The sequence below is a fragment of the Rhinolophus sinicus genome, linkage group LG18, assembly GCF_036562045.2.
Source record: "Rhinolophus sinicus isolate RSC01 linkage group LG18, ASM3656204v1, whole genome shotgun sequence".
Classification (NCBI taxonomy): domain Eukaryota; kingdom Metazoa; phylum Chordata; class Mammalia; order Chiroptera; family Rhinolophidae; genus Rhinolophus; species Rhinolophus sinicus.
Genome location: NC_133767.1, coordinates 3,417,723 through 3,429,962, shown reverse-complemented (window position 1 = coordinate 3,429,962; position 12,240 = coordinate 3,417,723). Strand labels below are relative to the sequence as shown.

General features: G+C 49.5%; 1 protein-coding gene and 1 long non-coding RNA gene across 3 annotated transcripts in view; one reads left to right on the top strand and one right to left on the bottom strand.

Annotated features, from left to right (window-relative positions):
- Positions 1 to 415: 415 nt before the first annotated feature.
- On the bottom strand, positions 416 to 993 carry LOC109458950 (uncharacterized). Its single transcript, XR_002139310.2, has 3 exons — positions 864 to 993; positions 634 to 742; positions 416 to 551 (listed from the first exon to the last, which is right to left on the bottom strand). It is a non-coding gene; the product is annotated as an uncharacterized LOC109458950 (long non-coding RNA).
- A 414-nt stretch (positions 994 to 1,407) lies between these two features.
- The window catches only part of VPS35L (VPS35 endosomal protein sorting factor like), a 76,958-nt gene continuing 66,125 nt past the window's right edge, over positions 1,408 to 12,240 (top strand). For both annotated transcript variants that reach the window (XR_012493222.1, XM_074323112.1), the window contains exons 1-5: positions 1,408 to 1,503; positions 5,923 to 6,022; positions 7,809 to 7,976; positions 9,029 to 9,151; positions 11,415 to 11,439. Coding sequence is in view for 1 of the 2 variants with exons in the window: in XM_074323112.1 (XP_074179213.1) it covers positions 1,487 to 1,503; positions 5,923 to 6,022; positions 7,809 to 7,976; positions 9,029 to 9,151; positions 11,415 to 11,439 (433 nt within the window). In the remaining variant the exon portion in view is untranslated. The remainder of the gene's footprint in view (positions 1,504 to 5,922; positions 6,023 to 7,808; positions 7,977 to 9,028; positions 9,152 to 11,414; positions 11,440 to 12,240) is intronic.

The window sequence follows — 12,240 nt, the reverse complement described above, 5'->3', positions numbered from 1 at the left end:
CAGCCTGTTTCAGGGTGACTTGCATTGTCTGTATAATAGGCGTGACTAGGGTTGAATATGCTTAGCGGGCGGTGCTTCTCTGCTCCGCTACCTCCTGAGTCACACGCAGCCCTCCACCGCCGGCAGTGACCCCAGCCCCTCTGCAAACGTCTCATGGGGCTTCCGTTAGCCCCTGCAGAAGCCCAGGCCCGCATGTTAAGTAGATGCCCATGAGAGTTCGCACTCTCAAGCCTGAGAAGCACTGCTTTCGGGTACTTTGCACGGTGGGCTGTCGTGGAGAGAAAAGCTGCAAACCCAGGGGTCACACAAGACACAGTATGACTCGTTTGCCTGCCTAAGGACGCACCTCTTCAAACCAGTGCTGGCTATTTGCCGGGGATTTTACAATCATCTCCCTTCACCTTAACGCCCAAATTATCGTAACATCACGGATGAAGAAACCAGGCCTCGGCCTGCCGAGCTCCATCCAAGGGCTGAGAGGCTCTTCTATCGCGTTTTCCCGAGGAGCTTTTGAGAATGTGGTTTTTCTCACTTGACTGTCAGAACAGACACTGGAAAGGAAAAGGGGAACAAAGGGCGAGTCAAATCTTGTGATTCACCAACAGTCCAGTCCCGCTTGGGGCGCTTACCAACCTTGGGCAATTCACTCGCAGTTACTCCACAATAAGTGTTTTGGTTATTTTTCACTTCGGGGGTTTGCAGTGAGGAGTCAAGATCGGATGCAAAGCGCCCAGCGTCGTACCTGACACACAGAGAAAGCATTTACTAAATGGTAAATGTTAGTAAGGTATCCTGGGATGTTTGCTTTTAAAGCAGATCAAACACTAGAGCACCCAAGTTCTGTGGTCGAAACGAATATCCACCTTCATGAAAACGTACAGCTTTGCCAAGTGGGTGAAAGGCCAACCCCGGTGTCCCCATGTGGTTTAATTCCCTTCCAGCTGAAGGCCGTCGTCCTTGGACCTCGGGCAGCCTTTCGAGACCCAGGTTGTCCGTCCCGGGATGGGGGTGCTCGAGCTGCAAAAGCGTTGGCCCGGGGCGGGGGCGTGGCTTACCCAACCCAAGCAGCTCATTAGCGATAAAACCACTGTCCGGTCGAACCTAAAACCCTTCCCTCCGCCCCTCCCCACTCCAATGGTTACTGTCGTTTAGCCCACGTCTGGAGTCTTCTCCGCCCTTCTTCAGACGGCGCAGGTGGGCTAGAAAATCCACTGCTCTTCCCACTCGTGGGGCCAGGGAACGGCGCGCCTGCGCCCTGCAGGACCGGCGTCTGCCCTTCACAATCATGGCGCCAGGAAGCCTCGCGTCTGCGCTCTGCGCGATGGGCGACTGTCCACAATGACAGCGCCCGGGAACGGCGCGCCTGCGCTCTGCGGCGCGGGCGTCTGCCCCTCACAATCATGGCGGCCAGGGCGGGGTGGGGCGGGGTCTGGGAAGGAAGAAAAGGGCTGGCGGCCCCAGAACAAGCGGTCACGTGCCCGGGAAGATGGCCGTCTTTCCCTGGTAAGGTGGAAGTGGCCGGTGGGCTTTGGGAAGGGATTGTCCTTGTTTGTCACTGTCTCTCTGTATCGGTGTGTGTCTCTGCGAGTGTGTGTGTATGTGCACATGCATGAATGAATTGCTCCCTGTGTTGGGTGTTAGTGGAGCCTCTCACCCCGTCCCCGGGTTGTCTTGCGTGGAGGAGCTCCCTGAAGCCGGACCGGCGGGGTGTTGGTTGTCTCCCCCGCTACCCCTTCCCAGCTTCCACTTTCCCAGGAGAGTTGGTGCGGTTTCTAGGGGCGCTGGATGCAGAGAAAGGTTCACTCAGCTCTGAGTCTGGACGAGTCAGGGCACCTGGCTGTTCCCTGAGCTACTCAGTTCGTCTAGAGGAGACTTGCTTTTCTCATCTGTTAAAAGGCTTACATTTGTCCTGGTCTGTGCAGGGCCCTCTGATATGCTCCTTGGCCTCAGAGAGCTGACACTTTCATGCAGCAGACATACAGAACAGAAGGATGTCTAAAGGCGTTTGCATGAGGCACAGCCTCACCTGGGGCCTTGGGCAAGGCGTCAGAGAGGCAGAGTGTAAAAAGAGGTTTTGCAGGATGTGTAGGAGCTCACCATGCAGAAATGAATGGCACCTGCAAAGCCTGACGGGCCTGGCGGGACTCTTGTGGCTGGTGTAACCGGGAGTGATTGGCGCTTCCGGCCCCCACGGGTGCTCTGAGTACGTGGAGAACGCAAGCAGGTTGTGATAGTGATAGTAGAATTATTTGGAGATGTAAGCTCTCCTCTGAGTCTCAAAAAGGGAGATAATTTTCTGGTGTTCATCTACAAATGACGTGTAGTGGTTTACGCTGAATGAGTGAGTGAGCAAATGAAAGGGTATACAGCCCTAGACTCCAATAATCCGATAACAGGCACACTGCGGAGACACTGCGGGTTGCATTCCAGACCACCGCCATGAAGCGAGTCAATCAAAATTTGCTGGTAGAGGGTCTTGCCTTCAGTTTGTCAAAAAAAGAGGCAACACTTGTGAATCGCAGTAAAGCCAAGCGCAGTAAAAGGAGGCCTGCCTGCACTACCTGGTTGCCTGCTTGATTCACGGCTGTCTTCCCTTCACCTCGCTGACTCTTGAAGCGTCTTCTGAAGCTTTGACGCCCAGAAGCAGGGTTGGATACCCCTGAGCTCTTCTTCATCGTTTCATTTGAGCTAGTCCTGCCCGGCAGCTCTTAGGGAGTTATTAAGATGTAAATACCCAAAACACGAGAGAAACACTGGCTTCAGTTATCTGGAATTTTGTAATAAAAATTCAGGAAGATGCTCTTTTCATCTCTGCCTCCCAGTACGTTTGTCAGCCTTTAATATGTTTATAAATCACATGGGGTTTTTGTTAAAATGCAGCTCCTGATTCTGTAGGTCTGGGGTATTTAGACACTCCCCAGGTTATGCCCTTGGTAGAGAAGTGGGGTTCAGAGGCTAGACCCAGCCAGGAGTGGAGGTGTGAAAGGCTGGCCTTTCCTCTGAAGCAACTGTCAAGGATCCAGAGGAGCCTTTTAAGCATTGCTGGGGGCTGAGATGATTGGGGAGCAGAGACGGTGGGTACCAGCTCTGTCCGCAGGAAAAAGAATTTTTGAGAAAATGTCCACTAGAGGTCGCTGTGAGCCTTACAAAGACCCAAGCGTTGAGGAAAAGGCTTGAACATCTCAGACTGCGGGAAATAGTAGGGAGCAGGGAGCAAATTTGAGGCAATAATGGAAGAAGTGATAGAAAAATCGAAATGTAGAGGTGTGACCTGACTTTCAGGAAGGATAAACGTTTCCTTTTTTAAAAAGGTTTTTCCAGAGCAGTATTTATTTTCCCAAGAATTCTCTCCCCTCAAACTTAAAATCATTTCAAAGCTTCGTCCTTAAAAAAAAAAAGTAGACAGTTCATTGCTTACTTCTTCAAGTTCTCAAGACGACTTATAGGTGATACGTAGAACTTTCACCTGACAGAGACAGATGCAAACTGCTGCCTCAGTTTGCATCCATCTCTGTTGCTTGTTGCTGTCACCTGACAAGTTACCGACACAAACGGCCTCAGCTTCTCTGTCTGCAAATGGGCATCATCATACCATCTAACTCCTGGGGCTGATTAAATGAGGAAACGGAGGTAAAGGCCTTGGTCCGGATCCTGGTATACAGTAAGCACATAATAAATGAGAACCGTTATTATGCAGTTATGATGTACCATGTTTCCTGGAAAATAAGACCTAGCCAGACCATCAGCTCTAATGCGTCTTTTGGAGCAAAAATAAATGTAAGACCCGGTCTTATTTATAGTAAAATAAGACCGGGTCTTAATAAGACCGGGTCTTATCTAACATAACCGGGTCTTACATTAATTTTTGCTCCAAAAGACGCATTGGAGCTGATGGTCTGGCTAGGTCTTATTTTCGGGGAAATACGGTAGTGCTTTTCTCAGCTGTCAATTGATTTGTTCATTATAGGGATGAAAACACATTTGCAACTGAATTTCAGCTCAGACGACATTTCTAGTAATTCTATTAAATTAACCTTTCAGAATCCTATTGATGAGGTTCAGAGTGACCTGAAAGGAAGAGAGGTGTGATTGGTTTTTAAAACTTCATTCTGGCTGTTGATGGCTATTATTCCAGTGTATTTATTCTTGGGGTTTTGCTTGTTTTAAAAGTCAGGGATTGGCTGATCGCATATGAGAGGGAACTGGGAAGAATGTGTCACAACAGACTCCAACTGCAATGAAGACTATATTTTGTAAAACACGATTCAGAGGGACTGGGCAATATACTGCGGTTCAGGTTTTCTCTAAAAAAAAAAAAAGTGGAGAGGAGAAGCTGGTCCGTGTTAACCAGCCTTTTTCCTGCACTCAAAGCCAGATTTACTTAGAAAAGGTAGAAATGAAACCACAGGAGCTCAGCTCTTTCCTACTGCGTTGGCTTTCTGGTTAGTGAGGGGGCTGGAGTAATGGGCACAGTGAGGGTGGGGCTGGTCAGATTTCATACAGATGGGAATGAAGCCGGGCTGATGTGAATGGGGCAGAGGTGGGGGATGAAGTCAAGGGGTTTGGCGGCCAAGGAACAAAGCATCAGGTCCCTGGACCCTGTTATCTTTTGCCGTCAATAGTCATTTATGTGTGTTACACACATATACCGGGGGTGCCAAAAAATGCATACACATGACTTGTATTCATCTTTTGGTAACGGTATTTATCGAGTATGACAATTTTAATACAGTTCTTTCCTTTCTTAAAGTGTGTATACATTTTTTGGCACCTTCTGTAAATTTCAATATATAGGGTTTTCTTGTTTTAAAGTGTGGTGCAGCTGCCGCCGCTGCTCTTGGTTTTCCTTTGCACGTTTCTTTCTTCTGTTTGAAGGATAGTTTCATGAGGTGAAACTCTTTGTTGGCAGTTGCTGTGTTTCAGTACTTTAAAGGTATGAGTTCACTTACCTTCTAGAAGGCTCCCAGCTCTGTGTGGAGGTCATAATTTTCTTGCCGTCCTTTGAAAATGGTGTTTCTCTTTTTCTTTTAAGAAATCTCCTTTCTTTAGTTTTTAGCCATTTTACTCTGAGGACCCTAAGCATGGTTGCTTGGTTTTGTTTTTGAGCCTTCGTTGGGACACACATGTGTCTTGAGTCTGTAGCTTGATGTCTTTCTTTAGTTTGGGGAAAGTTTCAGCTGCTGTCCCTTCAAATACTGCTTCTGCCCATCCTTTCTCTCTTTCCCTTTGGGGTTCCACTCGCGCGTGTGTTAAGACCTCCCCTTCACGTCCCTTTTGCCGTCTACCCTCTTCCGTGCTTCCCGTCTTCTCCTCTTCATGTTTCAATGTGGAGACTCTCTCCCCTTTTATTTATTTCCCATCTCACTGGTGCCCGTACTTGTTAAGCCCTCACAAGACTGATGAAAACTGCTTTTCATCAGCTTTCTGACTCGCTTCCTTCTGCTGCATGCTCTTAGCTGGCGCACGCTTTGAGGGGGAATCAGGGCCAATTTCTCACTTCTCTGCAGCCCCTTGTCTTCAGAAGCTCGTCCTTCCAACCCTGACTGTATCCTAATGCGTCTTTCCAGCGCTGCGAGGTTTCCTTGATGCTCTTCTGGCTGATCGGCTCCTAGCAGCCGCCATCTGCCTGGCTCTGGCCCCGCGTCCCTCTGGCAAATGCCCTGTGTGTGTGGTGGGGGGAGCTGGCTTCACCTCACCCAGCTTCCCTGGGTTCTGGTGTCTGGCCTCACAGGTGTTGTGTGTGTTGGCAGCTCCTTGTACCTTCAAACTGACGTAAAAAAAAAAGAATTTTAAGTATAGCATTTCTCGTTGCTCTTGGTAGAAATCCTGTTCCCTTGTAGATTGCCTCGTCGTTGCGGAAGTCTGAGCAAAACGTGTTTATCTCCATCAGCTAATGGGTTTCTGGGTTTTGCTGTTTTCCAGGCACTCCAGGAACAGGAACTACAAGGCTGAATTTGCGTCATGCCGGTTGGAGGCCGTGCCCTTGGAGCTTGGGGACTATCACCCGCTGAAACCCATAACTGTAAGTTTTGTCAAGGGCCTCCCTACGTGACATCCCCATTCGGGAAAATGACGGGCGGCATTCCTGGGTCTTTTACTCTTTGCCTGTTTAAATCAACCAGCTTGTTCCCTGTCCCCTTGTTTGTCATGTTGGCCTCGCCCACCATTGGTTTTATTCTCCCCTTTCTCCTATCAGTGAGGTTGTCATGTGTGTGGGGTGCTGTCTTCCTGGTGTGGAGGTGTAAGCAGAATATATCTTGCTTTTTTGATTCACCTATTTGGAATATTAAGAATCACTGTCATTCCCAGTATAGGGTGCTGGCCTGAGTGGCATCGTAGCCTGTCTGTGAATTTATTTAAAAAACTAAACAAAACAAAAAGCAGGCAAGAGACGTAGCTGGTCACTCCTTCCTGGGTTAGCGCAAGGAGTAGAAGCTGTGGGGTTGTCACCGTGGGTAGAGATGAGCTTGACAGACAGATGCCAGTGGATACCAAGGACATGAAGATTTTTCCAGCGGAGGGCGGACGTCAACGCACAGAGGCAGTGCCATAAAGCAGGAGGGCACAAGCCTGACCTTCAGCCTCCCAGGGCTGCTCAGATCCCCATGGGCCCCTGCAGCTGACCCACCAGTGAGTTGGTTCCATTGTCAGGACCTCGCCCCCCACGGTGACAGAGTAGCTTCAGCAGCTCACATCTCACTGGTGACACAGCAGGGGGACCTCTTCCCAGCAGTTTTTGTTTAGCCCGTTGGGTTACGCGTCCTTCTCTGAACCAAGCTTGGTGACCGGGGTGTGGAATATGCTGATTGATGGGATTGGGGCGAGAGCCTGGGAACTGGGAGCAGAGTCCACCCACCAGGCCTGAGAGTCGGGGAGGGCTGCTTTCCCACAGAGAGTTTGGACTGTTGAGCCTGGGGGAGGGAGGATAGGTGACAAGACTGCCTGGCAGAGAAGATGCCACATGTGCACCAGTGACAGGCACTAGTCACCCAGGTTAGTATCAGGCCCCGCAGGTTTAGGGGAGGGTCTTCCATAAGACTGCGCTTGCCTCAGACACCAGCTGCACACTGGGGGGGCCCCAGGCCACTCGCACTTCAAATGCTCTTTTCTCCCTCCTTCCTTCCGGTCCGGCCCGTCCTTCTGTCTCTCTGATGATTGGTTTCCTCTACTTCCCTGTGGACACACGTCCAGAATGCCCATCACTGTCCGGCCCCTGGCCCCTGGGTTTTCACAGCTTCTCATTTGAGAAGGAGTGGACCATAATGAGCCCATCTGGACGTTGCCCAGTTTTCAGCAGAGACTCTGGTTGGCCCCTCTTGGCTCGGGTTCACCCCTGATGCAGTCGTCTGAAGCTGGGGAGGGATGGGGGCCAGTGGCACAGAAACGTGGCTCCACACACCGGCACCTGGCAGTACACACTCCGGGACGTGGCCCCTGGGCAGAGTTCTCCAGAAAGGAAGGACCACCGCCGAGGCTGTGAGCTTATGGTGGGGCCTGAGGTTCTGCACCATTAGAAGCTCCCGGGTGACGTGGCTGCTGCTTGTCCAGGGACCCCGCTGAGTGAGAAGGCCCCACAGAATTCATCTAGCTCAGCTGCTAATCGTGGTGGCCCTTCCTGACCCTGACTTCCCACCTTCCCTTCCTCGGCCACTGGCATTCTGAGTCCTGTCCATTTGTCATAAAAAGAAGTGTCCCTGCCTCAAAGGAATGGTTACATCACCTCCTGGAACCAGGGCAAACCCGTTTGAGTGTTTCACTGGGAGGACTTGGGGCGACTTCCCTTTGACCCTCACAGCTGTTCCCCACAGGTCACGGAGTCAAAGACGAAGAAGGTGAGCCGGAAAGGAAGCACCTCCTCAACGTCCTCGTCGTCCTCCAGCTGTGTGGTGGACCCGCTGAGCAGCGTCCTGGATGGGACCGACCCCCTGTCCATGTTCGCGGCCACTGCTGACCCCACGGGCAGGGCGGCCGCCACGGTAATACATCCTTCAGGGTCATTGTGCCACTGGGGGTCAGCTCTGGGGGTGCAGGGATTGGAGGGGTGGGGTCGTCTAAACTGCATGGTGCCACCTGGTTGTAACAGTCCAAACAGTGCAAACGTCCAGAGGGTGACTCTGCTGGGAGAGGCTGGCATGGGGCCTGGAAGCTTCTTCCTTTCTTCTTTTGAAAGCATTTTAAAATTGATTCATTATTTTAATGTCCCTCTTTTTATAGTTCTTTCAGATTTATTTTTATGTCGTTACGTAAGTGATTCACTAATTTTTCATGTAAAAGTAGTCAACCACTGCGGATGACGTCCTGTCGACCACTTGCTGTCCTTCTCTTCACCACCTGGAGGTCATCAGTGACAATCGGTGTGGTGTGGATTCTGTAACGTCCCCTGTGTTTCCATGGATATTTCTGACAGCAGTTTCTGAGCGCTTGCACACATACTCATTTGATAAGTGATAATAACAACTAGTAATAGCATCCCCTCACCAGGGGGCTGGCCTTTGCTAAGTGCAGTCCCGGTTTAGCTCTCAGACGACCTGTGACAGATGTATCACGGTCCCCATTTGAAGAGGGGCCCCCATGGAGGAACAGAGATACTAAGTCGTAGCCGAGCTGGAATTCCCACCCGGCCCGTCTGGCTCCAGAATCCACATTCTCAGCCGCCAGTCTGTGCTGGCATTGCATCCATCTATTTACTTTTTTATTTGTTTGCTTACATAATTTGAACTATATTTATACTTTTTTTTTTTAACCTTTGAGTATAATTGACAAGTAAAATTATGAGGCATTTAAAGCGTACAGTGTGATGATTTGATACATATGTACGTTGTGAATGGATTCCTCCCACCGAGTCTACACATCCTTCACCCCGTGTATTTCCTTTTATTTTCTTTTTCGGATGGAACATTTAAGTTCTACTCTCTTAGGAAATTTCAGTTCTACGCTGCCGTGTTGTCAACTATAGTCACCGTGTTTTCTTATCTTTTTAAGATGAAAATGATATCGCTGCTGAAGAGATTGCCTTTCCTTTCCTTAGGACAGTTCCAGAAAGAAACGTGACCGAGATGACAACTCCGTGGTCGGATCAGATTTTGAGCCTTGGGCCAGCAAACGAGGAGAGATCCTTGCCCGCTACACAACCACGGAAAAACTCTCTATCGTGAGTCCCAGCAGACTTTTCTCTCAGCGTCGCCTTCAGATGTAGTAGTAATTTTTTGTGATGATTCTTCACCCAGTTCCGCTGTGTGAGTTTCCCCCCAGCACCAGCCAGCAGTTCCCCGACACTGGCTGGGTGCCCAAGAAGTCGGCTCAGTTCTGACACTGTCCGCCCGGAGACAGCGTCAGATGCTACGGCTTAGCCCAAGTCTGCCCCCCATGGCAGATGCCAGTCATTAAGTCCAGGTTGTCACCTGTGCGTGCCTCTGTCCAACTGGCTGTAAATCGGAGCTTCCCACAACCCCCTCCTCGGGTTTGATTAATTTGCCAGAGTGGCTCACGGAACTTAGGAAACCCATGTGCTTGCTGGATTACCAGTTTATTACAAATGATATTAAAGGGAATGAATCAACAGTCAGATGAAGAGATGCATAGGGCAAGGTCGCTCACTAAGGAGCTTCTGTCCCCATGGGGTTGGGGTCCAGGGAAATGGTCCAGTTTCCTAACCCGGAAGCTCTCCCAACCCTGTCCTCTTGGGTTTTTATGGGACTGTCATTCCAGAGGTATGATTGATGAACTCATTGGCCATTGGCGATTGAACTCAGTCTCCAGTCCCTCTCCCTGCCCTGGAAATCAGGGGATGGGACTGAAACCAATCCTTTAATCACATGGTCCATTCCTCTGGACACCAGCCCACCAGCCACATCCTTAGGTGCGGTCCAGAAGTCACCTCATTAGCATAACAAAGGACACCTTCATCATCACTTAGGAAATTCCAAGGGTTTTAGGAGCTCTGTGCCACGAAGACCGAATATATATTTCTTTTATAAATCACACTGTCAACAGTTATGTTGCCCCAACTCCCGGGCCCTATGAGTTTCACTTATGTCAGTGTTAGTTGGGAAAAAATGTACAGATTGGTTTCTCAAAATGTTAAGAGTCAGGGATCTGACCCAGGTCAGAGAAAGAACTGGAACCGCAGGGCCATCTCCAGAAGTGGTCGGGTTTGTTGTGAGGATCTGGCCATTGTAGCTGCTGTTGCTCTTTGTGTGGGTCACAGGCGGCTTTCTTCCAGGGCTGGAAGGTCAGTTGCTTTGGGTGTCCGCTAGGGGGCGTCGTTGGTCTGTGCCTGGGGACACGTATGAAATTCCAGGCCAATCCTGCACTGGGCAAGTTGCCCACAGAAGGAAAGGCTGGGGAGAGCCGAGACCATCCAGGGAACGCAGGTGAATGCCTGTGTTAGTGGAGGCTTGGGCACAGTTGCTTATAACCGAAGCCCTCCCTGATGACCTAAACAAGACTGACGTTTATCTCCCGTGACACTGGAAAGGTGTCCAGAGGCGCTTGGTCCAGGGCTGGTGTGGCAGCTCCACAGTCATCAGGGATCCGGCTCTTTCTGTCTTGCTCCCCCGTCACGTTCAGTGTCACCTCGTGTCCAACTTGTCAGAAGGAGGAAAAAGGGAAAGTAGGATGTACCTTGTCTCATTTACGGAGACTTCTCAGCGTCCCCCTCAACACATCCATTTACACTTGTCTGAAAGGTAGTCACGGGTTGTACACAGATGCAAGGGAAGCTGGGAAGTGTGACAGTGTCCCATCAAAAATCAGGGCTGTGAATAGGGAGGCAGGCAGGTGACTAGAAAAGGCCACAAGCCTCTTTGTTCCCCAGGCAGGGCAGCTCCTTGCTGAGCAGAGTGGCAGGTGGAATGACAGGGCTATTAGCTGTTTCTTTTTATGTTCTGAGTGCATCAAGTTTACTTAGAGCAGTGATTCTCAACCAGGTATAATTTTACCACCCAAAGGACATGCTGCGATGTTTGAAGACATTTTGGGTTGTTACAGCTGTGGGGGTGCTCCTGGCATTTAGTGGGTGGGGACCAGCGGCTGCTAAACATCCTTCAGTGCACAGGACGGCCCCCTCCACAGAATTTTCCAGCCCATAATGTAAATAGTACCAAGGTTGTGAAACCCTGCTTTAGAGTAAGCTAAATGCTGTCACGTGACTCCACTGTCCAAAATTTTGCTGTTTGTTGGCTTACTTTGAGAGTCCTGAATCGAGTTAAAAATTTGCATCTCCAGTAGTTTCTAGTGAGCTGTATTTTCCTCCTTTGAATAAATGTTTCTATTTTTCATTTGGCTTTATTGGAAAATGGTGGGTCATATTGTCTTAGTGCTATTGAATACTAATTTAAGTATCTTACAAGTCTTTTTTACCATGAATCCAGTAAGTTTTTAAAAAATTAAATTTTTTTTTTTTGCCTCTGCAGAATCTATTTATGGGATCTGAAAAAGGTGAGTTTTGTTGTTACTGTTTCGATGGGGAATTCTCTCATTCCCTTTAATATAATTTCACAAAGGGAAAAAAAAAAAGTTCGTAGTATCAAACCCTGGTGTTTAATTCAATCGAAGCTATTATTTTCTGGATCGGGTAGACTCAGTAGAAGTGAAATACATTTAGATGATGAATTTAAAAAGACCACAGATGTTACATGGAGTAAAAGGGAAGCCCCCTGCTTGAGTTTAGGGTTACAGTCTCTCCCTTGTGAAAATGCGGATCCGCTGGTGAGGGAAGTCCCACACTCACACTTACTGGTCACTGGACATGCCACTTCCCAGTTTCCTCTGCTAAGACACGGTCAGAGGCTCTGGGCCAGGGGGTCACGAACTGGCTGTACAGCAGCGTCACCTGAGGAACTTTCATACAAATATAGACCACCGACCCCATGCCACTTGTTGAACTAATCCTGAGGCATGGGGCCTGGGAATTTCTTTTTTCAAGCTCCCAGGTGACTCGGAAGGGACTGACCGACCACATGCTGCTGGGGTGCAGATGAGCTTGGCCTTGGTTTTTGTGCGAATCGCCGGGGTGGCAGCTGCAGCTCTCCCCCATTCTCTGCAGGTTGAGAATCAAGAGAGTGGGCGCCCCTTTGTTAGAGGCGTCACTTTGACCCCAAACAATAAAGAAGTACATCATAGCATTGCATATCCACCAGTTTGGAAAAATCAGAAAGATTGATGACACCACTAGCTGGTGAGAATGTAATGCAACAGGAACTCGCATACATCACCAATGGGCGTGTAACATGACACCCA